The following is a 19,606-nucleotide window of genomic DNA, read 5'->3' as shown; positions in this document are numbered from 1 at the left end:
AGAGAAAACAACAGGAAGTGATGTATTTTACAGGAAGTGCGTTGCTCTCAGATTACACTTCAACGGGCTCCTTTGTCATTTTGCATTCCGCCTCACGCTGCATTTAAATGACAAACTCTCGGGCTCCACCAATCCGCGTTGGATGACGAGTAGATCAATAGTGATGATAAACGTTGGCTTTAGGATAATCGCTCCTCTGTGAGTCTTTCTGGGGATAAAGTCTGCTGCTGTTTTATAGGACATTCAAAAAGGCAAGACGATCAAAAACACACCTGTGTTCTGCAGTGAAGAGTCAGACATTGTGCTAATGGTATCTAACACACACCTGTGTGTTTATATATGTATTATTATTTATTTTATTGTGCAGGGAGATGAACAGCGCTGAGCTCCCTGCAGCCGGAGGACAAGCTGATCTCCAACATTCATGAACGTGCAGCACGTCGCCAGGTTCAACCTCGTCACAGATCATCTCTGCTTGTTGCCGCGTTTCTTTGAACGAGAGGCAGAAACAAAAAAAAAAAAATCAAACCGTCCTTGAACAAAGTTCTTTCTCAGCTTTATTGGAAATGTGTCGTTTAAATATTGCCTTCGATGATCTATTAACTTTAACCACATACTGTAAAAAAACAATAAATTGTAAGCGTGCGAGTAGGAAGCCACGGCTGATTCTCCTCAGACGTCATGTGACGTAGTTTCAACTGCTGAACCCGAATACTCAACAAAAGGGGGAAATGAATAGTTTTCTTCTGGCTCAGATTGATCTGCGCAGGTACGAACGAAGGGTTGAACCCAGGAAATCCTCTCAACACAGAGTGCAGTTTCCTGGGAAACTACTGCCAGCATCTTCTGTCCAAACGCCTGCTGGAGTCCTGAGCTCCACGACGCCTCGTCCTACATCAGCAACGTCTTTCATTCAAACTACTAGAAAACATATTCGTCAATCAAACAGATCTTCACTGAGGGAACCTGCCAACGGCATCAAACCGCTGCCCCTTTGCCCCCCCGTGTGATCACTCGTCGCTCGACAGAATATCGAAGTGGCTGCAAAGTCTGCACGTCCTCGAGGAAGACATTGAGCCCTGGCCGCTTCTTTTAGGTTGCAGTGGAAAATCAGAAACGTAATCCACACAGGCGGAATGAGTGCGTGCCACGTGAGCGCGGTGAATTCGCAGCTCGTGGTCTTGGTTTCATGGACGGACACTTTTGGTTCACTCGTATACGATTGTTGCGAGCAGTTGTCGCCATAAAAGCTGCGATGAAGCAGATAAACGGGGAAGGAAGAGACAATCAATTACTCATCCGATGACCTCTTGAGTTGAGAAGGAAACCTTTGTGTGTCTCCTGGTAACCCGGGGAAACAGAACCATAAAACACAGCAGTCTGCTTGGACACAAGCCATGGAAGGCAACTGAAGAACTGCCCCAAAACTCCTGCATGAATGCATGCATATATATATTATATATATATATATATATATATATTATACACACACACACACACAGATAAATGCATACATACATTCACAAACGTTACACCTCTGGACTAGGACTGCATGAGGCGCTGAGTGTTTCACAGAAGAGGTGTGTTTGACTGAGTTACTGATGTACAAAGAGTGATTTTAGGACTGAAGTATTACCTGAATACTTAAAACATGTTGCGGTTTCCTGTCCTGTAAAACGATACGTCAGAGCTGTGAAACATGCTGTGCAAAACCACCGTGCACACACTCCGTGCCTCCCGTGTCTGCGGCACTGAACAAGGCCGAGGAGAGTTATCGCATTCATTCAGCCCCTTTCTCTGCAGGGCATTGCATATGTGCATGCACGTGTGTGCGTGTGCGTGTGTGTGTTGATCACTGGCTGCAGGACTCGGGGTCGTCTTGTGTTACGGGGCCTTGAGATCGCCATAGGAGCATGTGAACAGACCTTAAAGAAACTATTAATAGACAGATAATCACACAGGACACCGTAATCCCTCCACAGACACTGAGGGGAGCACAGCCAACGGGCCCCCGGCTGGGCGAGAGAGCACCAGTGTGAATGTGGGAGAGAGAGAGAGTGTGACTGTATTTAAGCATGCAAGAGAATGTGTGTGTAGCTCAGAATAACCCAGAAACTACTCTTCAGACTCAGCAAGGAAGACACACACACACTCGGATCGGACCCGTGTCTGTGTGGTGTGCGTCATGTGCGCTGCGTTGCCTATTTTCATATTGAGAAAAAAGAAAACTACCAACAGTCCAGATATAAGAACATCTGCATTTGGTCTGTATTCAGATGCCGTTGCAAACTAGAACAAGACCTTTCTGTAGGATTAAGGGATAACGTGCAGATTTAGATCTATATATGTTAAATTAAGACCTTCTCCTTTTCCTGCTTTTATTCTTTATTTTCCTGTATGAAATCAAAGTAGATGCAGAAAGGAAGCGGATTAAAATAATAACAAAAACATCGCTTTGACTGTAACAGTGTTATCTGTCAATAACAAACTAATTCAGAGAAATCGCATTAATATGAAAAGTATGTTGTTGTGTTCAACGTTTTAAATCCATTATCTATTCAGGCAGCTTCCAACAAAGTGCGAGTCTATTGGGTCAATAAGCAGATAGTTAATGTAACATTATTAAGGATTCAAACGCAAGTGTCCGTTCTGAGGAGCAGCGGATGAGTCGTTTGCTTCAAACCAGAACTTTTATTTACCGAAGACCTTCTGCCCGATGGTCGGGTCCTCGGAGTGAAATCTCCACGTTTACTACGGTGGTTCTTCACGACGCAGCTCATGAATCACGGGTCAAAAGTACACCGAGGACACACATCTGATAGCTGTACACAGTATGCAGATAAGAGCTGCCGTCACCGCGGGACGGAGACGCACAAACGCAGGCCAGGAATGAATACATGTGTTCAGTTGCCATGGCAACCAGCTTCTTCCAAAGCAAATACCTTCAAAGTGAGGAGGGACGGAGCAAATGACCCCATTTAAGAAGAAACCTGTATGTTGTGGACGCGGCCAGGAGACCTGAACTGAAGCTTGTTCACGTTTTCAAAAGTCCCCGTATCATGGAGGGCATTTACTTTCACCGTCCTCATCCTCAAATCCATTTAGCCGCTCCAACGAGATCCTTTTTAATCCTGCGGGGTTGTCGGGGTCGAGGTGTTTGGCTGTGGCTCTTCCACTTTGTCAGCCCGTCTGTGCTCAGCCAGACGTCGTATTGGGGTTATTTATGGCAACGGGCTGAGGTTCGCCAGCGCCGTCGCTCACGTGGAGATTGTAACAATAATCAGCTGATTCTTTCAGAAACGCCAAGCAGTCACAGTTGAGTACATCACGAGACTTGACGGGTTGGCCGTCGCCATCTTTGCCATTTTGCAACCGGTGAACAGAAAGTGAGGCTGGAAGGACGCAGAGACCTGTCAGTCAGTGTGAAGCCCCGCCCCAAACCGTGACGCTTCCTTCCTTCCTGTCCCGCTTCCCAGCTTCTGACGAGACTCGTACGGAATCCCTCGGCAGAGGAAGCGAGAAGTGGCTGCTTGTTAATTACTGGTGGAGAGGAGCTTAATGACTCACAGCCAGAGAGATGAGCAGATTGCACACTTTATAGTGGCATCTTTAGTATTTTAACATTGATGTTATTTAATAGGGGGGGGAATCTCTTGGCACCTCACGATTCGATTCCGGTTCAGAGGTCAACGATTCGATTCTAAACCGATAAAACGATTATCGATGCATCTCGATTTTCTAAATTTTCTCAAATCTGAGTTTGCTACTCAGATCACTTCCTACTTTATTTGATAATTAAAGAAAATCAACAGACGAATTACCATCTCTAATTTTTTATAAAGAGAAAAAAATATGATTTTCTATCAACAATGCAGGAACCAATGCAGCTCGCATGTCAACACAATATGGAAGTAGCCGATGTAAAAAAACAAAAAAAAAACAGATTTATTTTTCTTTTAAATGAAGAGAAAGCTGCTCTTAGTCTCAGACCGGTCCGTATTTGTAAAATACCGGAAAAAAGTCCAAATCTGTGAATATCTTGCCAACTTTCAATACAGATCGACTTTTTGGAAAATGGAAATAATGAGGTAAGATATGAGCGCGAGCAGAGACCAACCTCGCGAGCGAGGAAGTTCACGCTCCGCGAGCGAGCTAATATCTCGCGCGAGACAGACTTTTTTTTATTCCGATTATTAAATTTTCTGAATCGAGACCGAATCGTTCTACCGAGAGAATCAAGAGAAATCGAAAAATGCCCCCCCCTCCACCGCTATTATTTAACAGGCTAAAACGTGATGAACAGCGCTGCAACACGATTCGGAGCGGACGTGACTCCAAACTGCACAAATGCAACATGAAGAGAACTCCAGACGGAAGCTGTTGGTCCTACGGAGATGAACAAGACGCAGAGCAAGAGTCAACAACTCTACGGAGTGTGAAGGGGAAAGCCCCTCGTCTATAAAAGCAGCAGTGTGAGCCGGCGAGCAGGTTTCAATTACCGCAGGGGGCTGAAGGTCGTTCTGTGGGATATTGCCTGCCTGTGTACGTACACTTGCCATAAAGGCATAAACAGGGGTGGTGATGGTGGAGATTATGAAACCATTGATTGGGAAGGGGGGGGAGGGCGGGGGAGGGGTCACAGCGCTGTGGGCGCGACCTTTGCTCTCCTCTCCTGCTGGTGGCTTCTAATTAACCTTCTCTACCCGGAGCAGAGTCAGGACTGAAAGCTCCCCCGTCTGACCGAGTCGCTCTAAACAGGTAGAGACGTAGCAGCGATGTTTCTTATCAGCTGAAACTCTCCTCCTCTACACAACGTGTGAGACGGAACGACGTGATGAACGTGTGCACGTGACCTCAGCGGGTCACATGCACATCCGCACAGACGTTTGACCTCAAAAGGGGGAAAAAGTGGGGATGCTTTCAGATGGCGACATGATGCACATTAGGAGGATAGAAACTCGCTGTGGGTCCATCCAGGATAAATATATCCTGACATATATATATATATATATATATATATATGTTTCCCAGAAGCCACTGGGGTTAAACATTACATAAAGGATTAGAGTGAGAGCAGATGATAAACGCAGACGGTCATAACATCTGTTGTGTTCGGGGAGACGGGCGTGAGCGTCAGCTGTCCACGCAGAGCTCTGTGTCGACGTTCACATGTGGCTGCATGCAGGGGAGCGCCGCGACCTCTGACCTAACAAAAAGAAATCAAACTAAAGAGATGCTGATGAACCCAAACACGACGTCACCGAGGCTGTAAACAAGCCCCCCCGGATCAGACGAACCGCTGTATCCGTGGCAACAGAGTCCACAAGTCAAGACACACGGCAACCTCGGATTCTCAGGTCACATCCGCTGTAACTGAACATTAACACTTTAGAACCACGAGAGGCTCGGCTGCTGAAAAAGAGCTCAATAATATTCATTCAGTTTACAAACGAACCAACTAATCAACATCCAGTAGAATCCACCCACGTGGCGTCCAGGTGCGTTTGCTCGTCTCCATCTGCAGACACCAGATGTGTCATTGAATTGATTTGAGATTCTGTTACTGTAAAAACAGGGAATTAAAGCTGACAGCTGTACACTGATATTAAGCTGAGAGGCCGCAGCACAAACAGCCGAGCAGCACTGCACATGCACACACAGACACACACGTAGCCTGGCAGGACCTGCCCGTGTAAATATCCGTCCCTATCTCCGTGCCCTCGGCGCTCATGCGATCGGCCCTGCTGTCAATCATTAACTGATGCAGCGGCGGTTGTGGGTAAACTTTGCTCCCTGCAGAAGGCGCAGCGCCGAGTCACACACACAGCCTCCACCCATCCAGAGGTGGGACTGTTGCTTGGGTTCATGCTGGCCGTTACAATGTCCCTCTCCAGTTATTGTTCAGGGCAAAATAAACACATTCAACAGCTTCATCCCAAGTGGAGGACGGGTAACTGTTGTTGATGTGACCAGGAGGAGACATCACTGTGACCCTTTCAGCACCAACGTCCAAAGAACACCTTCCTTTGAATCAATGACTCCAGATTGGCCTTTTTGTAGCAGGAGTCTGGTATAAATACTCAGCGAGGTCAGAGGTCATATTCTTCAGTCTGTTCAATGCTCCAACGATGAGTTAAAAGCATCAGCAGCAACGTTTCTCCTCTTACTCCAGCTGTGGATGCTAACAAGGACTGAGGCACGAAATACATTCATTCATTTTGTAACTGCAATATAAAATATATTTTATTAAAATAAAAGACCAATGAAATCCAGCCTGTAAAATAGGTTTAAAGAAGAGATTCTAAAGACATCCTTCCTGTGGATCTTTCCAGAGCTCCAGAGCATCCAGCGTCAGGAGGAGCTCCAGCAGACGACCACAACATCAGCACACAGCAGGAAGCGGCTCGCTCACCTCCGACTTCGTGGCTCATGTCATTTCCATATTTCCAAAAAAACAGAGATGAGAATGGAGACCACGCAGCGACGCGTTGTCTAACTCAGCAGGCCCAAACTTCACTGTCCTACTCATTGCCGTCCAACGACCTGCCGGACGCCCTTCGGTCAGAACCGGTTTCACCACGTTTCAAAGAACAAATCAAACGTCCCTCCGCACGACAACCAGAAAGAAAAAATGTTCCCGATCCACCGGGGAACTTTCCATTCTCCTCCCAGAAGCAGCCGGCTTCTGTTACACACACACACACACACACACACACACACACACACACACACACACACACACACACACACACACACACACACACACACACACACACACACACACACACACACACACACACACACACAGCGGAGGCTAACTTTAACACACTCACTTAACGAGGCTCCCTGTTGGGTGGACAACGAGTCCTGGACGTGGCCGGTTGGAGCATGTGGGCGGCCGAAGGTTTGTTGGAGGCGCGCTCCTTCTCGTTTGTAGGGAGTGGGACTGGGAGAATGTAAAGAGACACCTCGTGGGTCGGGTTTCTGGGGGGGGGGGGGGGGGGGGGGGGCTTCATCTCAGTCGCTCGCTTTCTTTCTATTTCTGCTCCCCGCGAGGCCGGAGGCGGATCGCTGCTCCTAGGACCCGGGATTCAGCCAGGCATCAAACACGTGCTCTGAGGGCCCCTGTCCGGCTTTTCCCACGTTTGTGCCACAGCACCCGTGATTTGAGGTGTGGGGGGGGGGTGATATTTCTCAGTGCACTTTGGTTCACTGGTGAAAAGGCCTTAAAGCGGCAGACCTCCACACGTCAGATACCTCAATTGAACTAAAGGAATCTATGATTTGAATGTAGTAAAAGTTATTTGCATGAACCTTTATGAATGTAAAACTCAGTTTGACCTCATGCGACTTGGATTTACCGTCTACTTTTTATTTCTGGACGCAACTATTTTTTTTTAAATGCTGTGTTTTATCAAAATGTGTATAAAAAGCATCGCTAAGTACCCGGTGTTTTACTCCCGCTGCCCGGTGTTGTCGGCACATTTGGGATTAAACAGGGATTATTTTATAAAGACATTTGTGATGAAACGATCCCAAACACGGGGAGGAGAAGCGCGTGTGACCGAACACAATTCCTCCTGCAGACTCGCTCTACCTCGTCGAGGGAACATCGCCGTGGAAACGCTCACTGAAGCTCCAGCCGTGCAGCTACCGCGACACGTGGATCAGATTATAAAAGACAGCATATCTACCACATCACCTGTTCACACCTCTCTATAGGAGAGCCGTGTTTGCAACTCCTCTGGTAACTGGGGGCCCCTGACGCCCCCCCCCCATGAATGTTTATCACTTTGGAGAAATCTTCTCTCCTTGCCAGTGCTGGAGTAACCGCAGCCCTAAAATGACATAAGCCCTTTAGGTCCACAGGAAGCAAGCGCAGCAACTTCCCTTTTGATACTTGATACACCGCGATGACCAGCTTGTGCCCGAACGCCACCTGGCGTGATCTTTGCGTGAGCGTGTTGGCTGCGTCTCTCGAGTCGACTGTACCGCGAGGTTTAATCGACAAGCTTTCACTCAGAACTTCTGGATAATCTGTGAGCCGTCAGCCAACCTGGTGGAGGCGCTGAACACCTTGAAGCCGGGCACACGGGGACCAGCGTGAGACCCCTTCGCTCACAGGTAAAGACTTTTACCCGGCGACCCCCTCCGGGAAGCTGCACCCTGCCGGTCCTCCTCTGAGCCGCACTGCCAACGACAGGATTTATGTAATCCACTGCGCTTTGCCGAGACCTGCTCCTCATTTCCTGCCTGAGGTCTGACCAGCGACGGTGACGGGGGGGGTGGGGGGGGGGGGGGCATCTTAATGATGTGCTTTCCCAGTCGGCTAAGCGCCAAGCACAGCTGTCCAGATAAACACCCACTTCGACTGTTACTCTGTACATGTGTACAAACGCAGAGACACGGCGGAGATGTGGAGGGGGGGGGGGGGGGGGCAGACAGAGACAGTGAAGCAGCCGTCTCCACGCGCGCAATAATGAATGAATAAGCGTCCCAAAGAGTGAAGGACGGGTTTGTTTTTGTCGAGTTGTGTTCGAAAACAGAGGAAAATAAGAATGAGTCAATCAAAAAGCAAATCCAAACAGAGAAAACAATCATTTGTGCAAAAACCACGTATGTCATTTAAAGACGCATCTTTCTTATGAAATGAAAAGAAGAAAATCGTGCAGCTCAGCTGCACAGCAGGAGATCAGGGATTTCTACTTCAAACAGAACAGCTGACATGTCTGGGGAGTATTTAGAGAGAAGAATCAAACTGGAAAAACAACAACAAAGAATCTTCGCTGTAAAATAATAAATGTGCAGCACGGCGGGAACCGGGGGGGTGTACCTGAAGGCCACACGGTGATTTCATTTACCAATCCAACCCTAAGCCACGCTCTTCACAGAGAGTCCACTGTGGACCGTGATGAACAGGGGAGGAGGTCGATCCACTGGGTTCACATACGGGAGGGGCGTCTGCAGCGGGTGTCTTGTGACCCAAATTACTGAGACAGTGCTGCTCCCTGGATGGTTCCCATTTGTCAGGCCTGCTAATGCTCTTCAGGATCTGCAGACACCTAACGCTCACTTTGCAGATCGGACTCGAAAGAACCGCACCGGCTAAAGCGGGAACGTCCCGATCAGGCAGCCAGGGTTCGCTTTGTCCCGTCACAGCTCCTGTAGAAACACGGCGGCTTGCCCCAGGGAGAAGGACCGGGTCTGTATGCGGATTTGGGAACGGACCTGGTCGACGCAGAGAGCCTCCATGATTCTCAGTCAGAAGACATGAGCTCCAGACTGCAGATGAATGTGGGCCTATTCTGGATAGCGGCTCCTTATAGACTGCACATGGGGAGGAACCGGCTCACTGAGGCCCCAATAAACAGCATAGTAAATAAACTACGACAAGAGCTGAAGGTGACTTCGGGGGAGACGCACAGCATCAGCGCTCATACAACTCGTGTCACATGAAAACACAAAATCTGTGTTGAAATCTGACATAAAAACAACGCCGACCGCAGCGCTTTTTGAAACCAGTTCCTTTAATAAAAGCAGTCGCTGCTGTTTTAAGAAGATCTCCTGCTGTGCTTTAACTTCAGACGACATGCTCTCTAGGAAGCGTGATTCTGCTTTTCTTTCCGATGATGCTGGATTCTACCAAGCGCTGTGCTTTAACAGTGAGAGTTTGTCTGTGAAGGTGGAGGTCAGGTGTACTTGTAGCACGCAGATGTTTGCATAAGGACAGCGAGCGTAAGTGGAGCATGCACACACGCACGCACACACGCGCACACACACACTCCTTCCTTCCTGGTCTATAAGCCCCGCCCTGCGAGGGAAAAGGGCGGTGGTTCTCTTCTAAAACTCTTCACGAGGCCGACCGAGCTGTCTGGATCCGTGTGGCAGCATTCCTGCTGTCAACACCGGTCTGAAGCATTAAGGAGGGGGGGTATGTCTTTTTGTGTGTTACTACACCCACGTGCATACCAAGCATCGCCCGATTATGTACATATCAATGCACTCTGCTTATTAATACGCTGGCATTCCTTCACTAACAGGTCACTATAGAGTCACGTGGGAAGGTCGCCCACATCTGCAGCTCAAAATCATTACTAAAACATCACAAAGATATACTTCAGTAATTAAAAGGGGTTTAAATGAATGCACTCGTAGGTCAGCGGTCCTCTCGCTGAGGGCTGCTGCGCCACTAAGAAGTTCAAAAGGTCCGATCTATGACAAAGAATGAGCAGAGAGACGCCAGTCTTTAAAGAAACACAGAATGCGTCGGGCTAAATTTTATGGAAAATTATGCAAAAATAGGCAGAAAATTTGACATGCAAAAAAACCTTTGCTCTTTGCTGCTCACTTCAGTGAACAAACCCTTCAAGTTGTCGTGTCGTAACTACGGTTACAGGGTTAGCTCTGCTCACCTCCTTCAACAGGTGGGTCGGTCAACTGTCACTGATCTGCTGCAGTGTCTGGCTTAGTTTGATTGATCGGCAGGAATAAATGCACGAGCCCGAGGGATGAACAGAACCACTGACGTCCATCCTCGCCGCTGCTTTCAGATCTTACTTGAACGCGGAGGAAGTTGCAGCAAATGAAGCAAGAAAAACAAAACCACCTTCTTATCTGTGTGTGGACACACACACACACACACACACACACACACACACACACACACACACACACACACACACACACACACACACACACACACACACACACACACACACACACACACACACACACACACACACACACACACACACACACACACACACACACACACACACACACACACACACTTACCCTTGAGCAGGGGCAAGGGCGTGAGCTCTATGGGTTTGCCCTGAGCGCGGAACTGGGACGAGCTCTGCGACCGCTTCTGCTTGGCCTTCCTGACAGACTTCCGTGAAAATCCGTCCACTTTGTCCACTGATGGAGACGTGGTGGCTGCCGAGGACATAGCCCTGCTGGGAGAAAATAGGACATTTTATTTTTTTTCCGGCATTGCAATTTTCTGGAGTTCTGTCTTTGATAAAAGTTACCGTAATCAAATGTAGGTGACTGGACATTATTTTATAATCTTACATTATTCGTTGATGTGATTACACATTCTTAGTTTTCTGTGGCTACGCAGAATAAATAGGATTGTCGACCAAATCACCGGTCACACGTTACTTTATTCCCCAGTGGTCACAGAACGCACAACCTTTGGGGCGCACTCTCAAAGTCACACAGGCAGCCGTACAATACGTATACACACACACACACACACACACACACACACACACACACACACACACACACACACACACACACAAAGCCTTTAACGAGCGGCGAGGCAGCACGCCTCATCCATCATCGGTTCAGTACACTGCAGCATCCGAGGTGATGGATGGTGCGTCCGGTCGGTCGGAGGTGTCGATGCGACGGAGGAAGACGATGATCAGAGCGGTTTACATCCCGACGCTCCTCTTCACGTTGAGTTTAGCGTGGCCGTGAGATGACGGTGTAAACACCACCTGACATTACACTTAACCCACACGTGGTAGTCCCCTATTTAAGACGATGCAGGGCGCCTCCACTAGAAGACACAAGCTCGTGTTGTGGCGTCTTATAGTGCGCTCATTGAAATGGTAATAAAATAACAACAACTCCCTTCCTCCATCAGCGCAACAAAAACAATCGATTCCAACATGAGGAGCTTCAACATACCTCAATTCCTTATTCGGCTCCTCGTCAAAAGGTGAGCATATGCTTTTTTTTCTACTGTTATCGTAAATTAAATATCATGGCATCATGGGGTCTTTACTCGATTATCCAATATTGTCTTGGTAGATTTATGTGAGCCGATAAAGCCGGGAAACACCTCCAGCCTCCTCCTGGCTGCGGATTCCTCCATCCGAGAGGTCACACATGTACACATGTGACTGAGACATGAAGACATCTGCTTCACCCAACAAAGTGAGTCCGACAGCATCGGGAGACACAAACGGATGCAAATGAGAGCGGGCGGAGAGGGTGGTGTCAAATGTCATTTTTTAAGTTTGCAGGATGAACGGAAGCTTCTGTGATTCAAACTGAAGAGTTTCAGCTGAAACAAGTCAAACTACTCGTTGCAGCTTCTCCAATGAGGAGATTGATTTGCTGCTTTTCTTTTTTATATTCATCATTGTAAGGCCGAATATGTTTTGGGACATAAAATTATTTAAACATGTCATCTTTATACAATTTTCTCTTTTTTATAGCGTTTTTTTTTTTCATTTAACTTACACGAAGCAGTTTGTTGAATTGAAATAAAATGATCAGCGGATCAACGGAGGATGTACAGCATCTTATCAAGCTGTGCAAGTTGTAGAGTGGCCACAAATAATCAGCTACGACAACTTTTAACTAAGCCAGCAGATCTAGAAATACCCCCCTCACATATTCACTGGCTCCTAATAGAACTTTAAGTCTCTGGAGGGCGACTTAATGCAGCCGGGCGGCTTCTTCCAGCTCCGACTCAAACGCTGCCGATGTTTCAGGACGTTTCAGGGAAGACGTACGTCTTGACCAGCGAGCGGCTGCTCTCAGCTTCATCGCTAAGGGCAACCAGGGATATTTGGTGATCTGTCAGTGATTTTCATTTCTCCCTTGGAGCTTGGCTTACACCTATGCAAAGGGGAAACCTCTCCCTCGCTCTCCCTCTGCCTCTCTCTCCCGGAGCCATTGCCCCTTACATAAGAGACCAGATGACATCCAAACAGGCTCAGGGAGGGTGGGATTAAGAGAGGAAGGAGAGGGGAGGGGGCACGGCAGACAACGGGGAGAGCAACAGAAAGGGAGGAAGGGGAGGGAGGGAGCTGCTGTTTGACAGGAAGTCAACAAATAAGCAGCGGCGAGGCAGAGCGAGAGGAGCTGAAGTGAGGGAACAAATATGAGACGGAAAACAAACCACACACACACACACACACACACACACGGGAGAAATTTAAAAAAAGAAAAAGGAGATTGTGGGATCTCGCCTGTGGTCCAGAGTCAAAACTCTGAATGCTGCAACACCTGATGGAGACTCAACTAGTGAGAGTATCGTATTTATCAGTTACTGCTCACAGACGACGGGCGAGAGTCTTTGGTGAGGTCTTCAAACTTCACATTTTGTCCCTCTCACAGTTCAAAACCCCAACACATTCTGCCTGTTACCACGACGACTAGAACAAAACGTCAATCAATCACCTGTCTTCCGGTTTCAGTTACAGATTAATATTCAAAATCAATAATCACAAAGAGAAGCTACAAAGCAGCCGCTTTAATGACAAAAGGAGCAAACATCCTGATGTAATAAGTTAAAGACAAAAACTCAGACTCCGGCTGTCCGAACCAAGAAAGTTTCAAGCCGATCGTGGCAACAAATGATCTACTCACAGCAAAGAGGAAAGGTTATTTTACATTACATACAACATTACATCAGTTTCCTAGAGCGACCGACACATTGAGGAGTGGTCCCAGCGCCAACTACAGCAGAACAAATCCTAAATGTAATGTTTCCAACCCTTCCATTACTCACTTCTTCAGAAAGTTTCCCGTTGCCATCATTATCGACCGAATGCTGCAATCTGACAGCACTTCTACATCGGTATGATTCATTCATGAGATAATTACACTGCTCACAGTCGAGAACAAATGAACTCAGCAACTTTCTCACACACACACACACACACACACACACACACACGCGATAACGTGAGGGAGTAACTGCCCCAGCAGCATCATAAACACAGCAGACTTTGGATGTTACGGCTGGAACGGCCCTCGCCATGGCGAGACATTCAGAAACCTTGTAGAGGAACCAGCATGACAGTCCCAAAACTAGGAGCACACCTACACAAACACACACCTAACTACACACACTGGCACTGCAAAGCCACACCTGGACTCCGGCATGCTGCTGCCACTCACATGAAAAAGGAGTCGTCAGTGTTGGACAGTTTATCGACTAAAGTACCACATTTAAGTTTATGGTACTTGTATTTTACTTGACTACTTCCCTTTCCTGCTCCTTAATACGTCTGAGTTAAATATTGTACTTTTTACTTCGAGACTTTTTGGTCCTTGAACTACTTTGCAGAATATAATAAGTAGATCCAATATGATGGATCATTCTTTGTTGGATTAAAATTGTAAAATCCACAGAGGAAACTGTAAAGAAGATTAAATGATCTCCAACTGTACCGGCTGCACCATTAAAGTGACGTAAACATGAACAATTATAATGTAATGATACATTATTCTGTAACAGACATTCTGAATGAGAGGTTTTAGTAGATCTTGATGTGAATACTTTTATACTAAAGGGACATTTTTAATTCAGAAATGTGACTTTTTATGTAGTATTTTGTTTTTTGTACTTTAACTCTGAGTATTTTAATATTTCGGTCTCACTCTCCATCACCAAGTCTCATCATCATCACCATCAGGGGTGAAGACCTCTCTGGCTGGTTTAACATCCACAACACAAGCGGTTTGTTGGTAAACTAGTTGTTGGTTATCAGGAAACATGACATACCAGGGGGCATATTTACAGTTTGTCACACATGTATCTTGGAGCAAAGCCAGCCAGAAGTTCACATCGGATTATCACAGCACATTTGACTTTTGACCTTTGACAGGAAAGCTGAACCTGTCTCAGGGCAGATTCACGGGGCTTCCTGCACAGGATTCCAAACATCAACATGTGTTAGTTTAAAGCAAAGCACAGATCTGCCACTGACGTTAAACCAAACGGCACAATCAAGATTAAATCCACCCAAAGTCATCTGATGTTAATTATTTACTGGCACGTCAGTAAAGGGGCCGTTTTAGGAGGGCTGGCGTTGGCTTGGCCATGTTGGGGCCTCGCAGCAGCATAATATTCAAAACTTGACAGCGCGATAACCTCACCAACTACAGCTCGCGAGCGCGCTAGCTAGCCAGTTAGCTAGCTACGCGATTAACCGTTAGAAAGCGTCTGATTTCAACGCTTTGACCGTTAGCTAGTTGTCTCTTCGGAGTACACACGGCACTTTAAGATAACTAACACTTTGACACCAACGACCTCTTATCCAAGCTGACTTAGTTTATTTCAGAAAACGGCGTTTTAGATCAATGCTACTGCTATCGCGGGTTAGCTCAAGTTGAACATGTTGCTAGCCGTAGCTTGTTAGCCACCGTCAGCAAGCTAGCTTCCAGTGCAAGATATGAAAACATTGATTAGAGCAAAGCTACAAATTCACATGCGTGCTGATGAAATAACGTTACCTGGGCGGACTTGGGCGATCACCCATCATCCCAGGTGTAAATACAGGAGGGGGGCAGGGGGGCGCTGCTAATGCTAACGCTAACTGACAGACCGACTTGGCTTCGGGGGAAACACACACACCGTCCTGAGTCCTGACGAGCTGCAGCCCGACCCGAGCGGCTGTTAGCTCTCCAATCGAAGTACTTTACCTTGATCCTCTGTGGTTCGCAACGGAGACGGCGGCGGAGGAGTTATCCTATGTTTTTTGGGAGGGGGGGGGGGGTCTATCGGGGCGAACCGTTACGGCTAACCCTCCAGCTCGGTGCAAAACAGCAGCAAAATCTGGCCTGAAACAGCCGAACCCACGAGTAGCTTTTTCTTCTTTCCAACGGAATAATCCTCAAACTCCCATTAATAACAAAGCACGGCTGTATAAAACGATTACGGTAACGCAATTACATTCCTGTTACTGATTCAAATTGCCCTAAACCCCCAGGATTTTTTTTTTTTATCTTTTAGGGTTTTTTTCCTTAGCTCGTTTATGATTCTGGGCTGATTCTTTTTCACCCTATTGTCAACACTGCTGGGTTGAGACCATGGCACACATAACAGAAAAAAAACGCACAGAAACGTGCTTGACGCGTTAAAACTCGACGCGCGACGGCGATTGGCCAGCAGCGAGCAGCCCTGCGCGCTCCGATTGGCCGGGGCGCGCCGTCGATCAACAGCTTTGAATCCGTCCGGTTAGGTGGAGAAGCGAGCCGGGGAAGATATCGGGGCTGAAAAAAAGCGAGGTGTGCGTTGTGTGTGTGTTTCTCCGCCGCACGGCGGGCAGGAATGAGGCAGAGCCAGTCCGAGGCCCGGCCCTTCGCTCGTGCGCCTTACCCCACCTTTCATTGCACATGTTACGGTGTTTACAGCGCGGTGCGAAGGAGGCGTGGATCTCTATGCGGGGCCCGTGGGAGCGCGAGAGATACGGCCGCGTTAGCGGGAAGGGGGGTTACGTAACCGCACAGACGCACCGTGAGCGTGGCCGCTGATCGAGCGCGCAGGGACGTGCAGGGGTCAGCTGCGAAACTTCATGAACAATTCAGGCAGGCAACAGGATCTTGTTGTTCGTGAATGAAAATAAAGTTTTATGTTCCAATTGTGAAGCCTTTCTAGTACAAGTAGAAATACAGCCTACTGTAATCGACCATTTTTGATTTTGATGATCTAAATCGTTGTGATGTAAGTAAACCTTCCTGTCTATATAATACTCATGAACATTAGAAAATCAAGCTACTTTGCTTAAAAGAAACACATTATTATGTCCTCTAGTATGAGTCTGATATCACATTGAACCTCATGTAAACGTGATCTCTTCTGTTCGTGTTCAAATTTCATTGTTGTAAAACTTTTATTTACAAATACAATTGTGGAGAATCTATCTCCCTACATCTATCTGATATTTTATTGTAGGATTTTTGTCTGCAGTCTCACGCAGAAGCACACACACACACACACACACTGGCGTTCACGCTTTGGTGTTTGGGAGCGGAAGCTGCTCCCTGATTGGCTGCGTGTGATGCAGAGAACACTTTGATGTAAAGAGGAAATATGACTAATAGATATAGCTTGAGCAAGAAAATGTAAATCTTACTTTAAATATGAAATTGTGAGACAAAAAACAGATGCGTCCTCATTTCATATTAAGATTAAGATATTGATGATTTAAATATACTCTACAACACAGTGGCGAACATTTTTAAAACATCGTTTTCACTTTCACTATTCTATATTTAAGTAAAGATCAAGTCTTTAAATCTCTGGATGTACCTATTGTATCAGGAACAAGTGAGTAACCGGACACATCTGGATACAAAATGAAGACGGTTCTTTAATGTAACACCAAAGTGTGACTGGATCACACGTCATGGTCATCATCATATTTATTAAAAGAAAGTCACGTTTAGTTTCTGATGCAGATGTTAATCAGAGAAACGAATGACTGAAAAATGAACTCAATAGATAACTATCGATTAAAAAAAGTAAATGTGAGTTTATGTCTTAATTTAGTAAATTATGGTCCATTTAGAGTCAAACAGACGATGGAGCAGGGGATGCTTTAGGGCGGGGCTACACGTTGATTGACAGGTTTCTCTTCGTCCTATTCACTCCACATATGGTCGCTTCAATATATTTGCTGCAAAGAAATAAATGGCAACGAACTCGCCATGTTGAACTCGCGGCTTCATAGCGGCAGTCCAGTAGATGGCGTTACCATGACTACGTCCACCACTTAAATACAGTCTGTGGCAGCGGTAGAATATTCAGAGGAGTGAAATGTGACGTGAACAAACTTTTAGTTACCGTAGAAACATAAGATCTGTAAATGTTTAAAACAGAGAAGAAGAGTGAGTGCTTCCTCCCAGAGACAGGAAGTCAGAGTCATTCCATCTTCCCGGTCTACTTATTTCCCCTGTGGTAGCTGTAGTTATTATGCGCTCTGGATTTAAACCTCGAAGCGCTCTCGCTCTTCCTGGACTGCCGTTTTCCCGCCATGAGCTCGGCCTCCTGTTGTTTCCACAGCAGCAGCAGAGCGTCCTCCCCCCCCGTGACGAGGGCCTCCTTCGCCGCGTCCCACAGGAAGCAGCGCACGATGGAGGCGTGGCCGCGCTCCAGGGTCTTCAGCAGATGAAGCCCGCCGCCGCTGCACTCCATCAGGTGGACGTCGCCGTCGTTCGCCCCCCCGACCACCAGCAGCTTCTGGGCCTCCTCCAGCCACTGGGCCCCCACGAGGTAATCCACGGCCCCGCCCCCGGCCAGCTGCGGCAGGTCGCGGCCGTCGGCGGCGCCGAACACGTTGAGGGGCTCCTCCGTGTCCAGCCGGCCCAGGTCCCACAGGTGCAGCCTCTCGTTGGCGCTGAGGCACAGTAGCTGGGTGTAGGCGGCCCCCGCCCAGCAGATCGAGCCGGCGGACGAGTCGCTGTTGCAGGTGGCGAGCAGCGCGTCCTCCTCCGTCCCCCGGCTCAGGTCGAACACGTTCACCAGGCCGTCCAAGGAGCCGGACGCCAGGCGGTCCTTCTCCCGCGGGTGGAAGCGCACCTGAGTGATGTCATCACTGTGGGACTCGGAGTACGCCCCGAGGAGCCCGCCGCCGGGTTTCCTGACGTCCCAGAAGACCAGGTAGCTGTCCTCCCTGTCCACCTGCTCGGTGCCGGCGCAGAGCAGCGTGTCGCTGCAGCTCAGGTCGAAGCCGCTGTAGGCGTGCGCCGGGTCGCCTTTGAACACCTGGGCCGCCGCCGTCCCGGGGCGGCGGACGTCCCACCCCCGGACCGTCCCGTCGGCGGAGGCCGAGTAGAGGAAGTCAGGGGAGGCGTGGGAGAACACGACCCCACAAAGCGGGCCGCGGTGGCCCTGGTACTCGCCCACCAGGTCCAGAGTGTCCCTGCTGTGGAGGCGGACGGTGAAGTCGGAGCAGGACACGGCCAGCAGGCCGGCCGGCTGCAGGGCCACGTCCAGCAGGTAGGTGGGGCTCGTCAGGCGGCACCACCGGGCGATGGACAGACCCTTGAGCTTCACCTCCAAGCCCCCCATGGCGGCTCGGGAACGGGTCGACCGGCGCTGGACAGCAAGAAGGAAACGTGTCAGGAGAAGATTTGTCCCATTGAATCTCTCTGGAATCCCACGTTGGCTTTAGTTAGTAGTTAAATAACGCCTCGGGGCGTATTAGAAACTGCTTTAGAATTTAGTATTAGTACAAAAAAGAAATAACTTTCATATAGATGCGCTTGTTATCTGTTACATTAAGGTGTCCTTTGCTGCCGAATGAGGACCAGCAGCATCCTCCTTTGTGGAGCGTCCAATGTGCTTTTAATGTACGCGTTAAAACAACAGTAACAATAAGATGAAACTCAACGTTACTGCTTTTTAAAGGAAGTCTGCTTTCTTCTCCCGTGAGAGATTCGGGCAGAAATGAGTCGCGTTTCTCGCCGTTTGTACGTGTGTTATTAATGTGTTATGTGCCTTTTATTGATGTCACGTGTTGCTCATTTCGACCTACCTCGTTCCAGAAAGTTCCACCGCCGTTAACGCGTCACAACACGTTCACGTTGTTATGAACTGTTACTTTAATACATGAACTATAATAACTTCAACTTCGACAACATAGAAACGAGCAACAAGACCCGAAAGTGGCATCACGCTACTGAAATCAAGCATGGAGGAAATACTCTGTGTCACAATATTTACCACCGGGCCGGAACATTCCCTCCATCAAAGGTTCCGCTCACGTGCGCGCAACATAAATTTTGTTTTAGTAACAGTAAAAACACCTTTATAAAATAATAAACCGAACGGTCAGAAAATGTAGTTACT

The 19,606-nt window shown here is 47.9% G+C and overlaps 2 protein-coding genes across 8 annotated transcripts in view; both read right to left on the bottom strand.

Moving 5' to 3' along the window:
- The window catches only part of ppp2r5eb (protein phosphatase 2, regulatory subunit B', epsilon isoform b), a 20,794-nt gene extending 4,586 nt beyond the window's left edge, over window positions 1–16,208 (bottom strand). Inside the window, exons 1-2 of one of the 7 annotated variants that reach the window (XM_040199481.2) lie at window positions 15,268–16,208; window positions 10,795–10,955 (exon numbers count right to left, since the gene is read on the bottom strand). In XM_040199481.2, the coding sequence (XP_040055415.1) occupies window positions 10,795–10,955; window positions 15,268–15,296 (190 nt within the window). In that variant the 5' untranslated portion in view covers window positions 15,297–16,208. Of the gene's footprint in view, window positions 1–6,412; window positions 6,447–6,833; window positions 6,949–10,794; window positions 10,959–13,537; window positions 13,579–15,267 lie in introns of those variants that run through there. The other 6 variants (XM_040199483.2, XM_040199482.2, XM_040199480.2 and 3 more) reach the window with 6 other exon arrangements.
- Window positions 16,209–17,106: 898 nt separating this feature from the next.
- On the bottom strand, window positions 17,107–19,515 carry wdr89 (WD repeat domain 89). The gene is made up of 2 exons (XM_040199484.2): window positions 19,293–19,515; window positions 17,107–18,853 (listed from the first exon to the last, which is right to left on the bottom strand). Exon 2 carries the CDS (start codon window positions 18,824–18,826, stop codon window positions 17,696–17,698), a length of 1,131 nt encoding a protein of 376 aa, XP_040055418.2. The 5' UTR covers window positions 18,827–18,853; window positions 19,293–19,515; the 3' UTR covers window positions 17,107–17,695.
- Between the last annotated feature and the right edge of the window lie 91 nt (window positions 19,516–19,606).

The sequence above is a fragment of the Gasterosteus aculeatus genome, chromosome 15, assembly GCF_964276395.1.
Source record: "Gasterosteus aculeatus chromosome 15, fGasAcu3.hap1.1, whole genome shotgun sequence".
NCBI classification, from domain to species: Eukaryota; Metazoa; Chordata; class Actinopteri; order Perciformes; family Gasterosteidae; genus Gasterosteus; species Gasterosteus aculeatus.
Note: the sequence above shows the minus strand (reverse complement) of the source record. Positions and strands in the feature narration are given on the sequence as shown.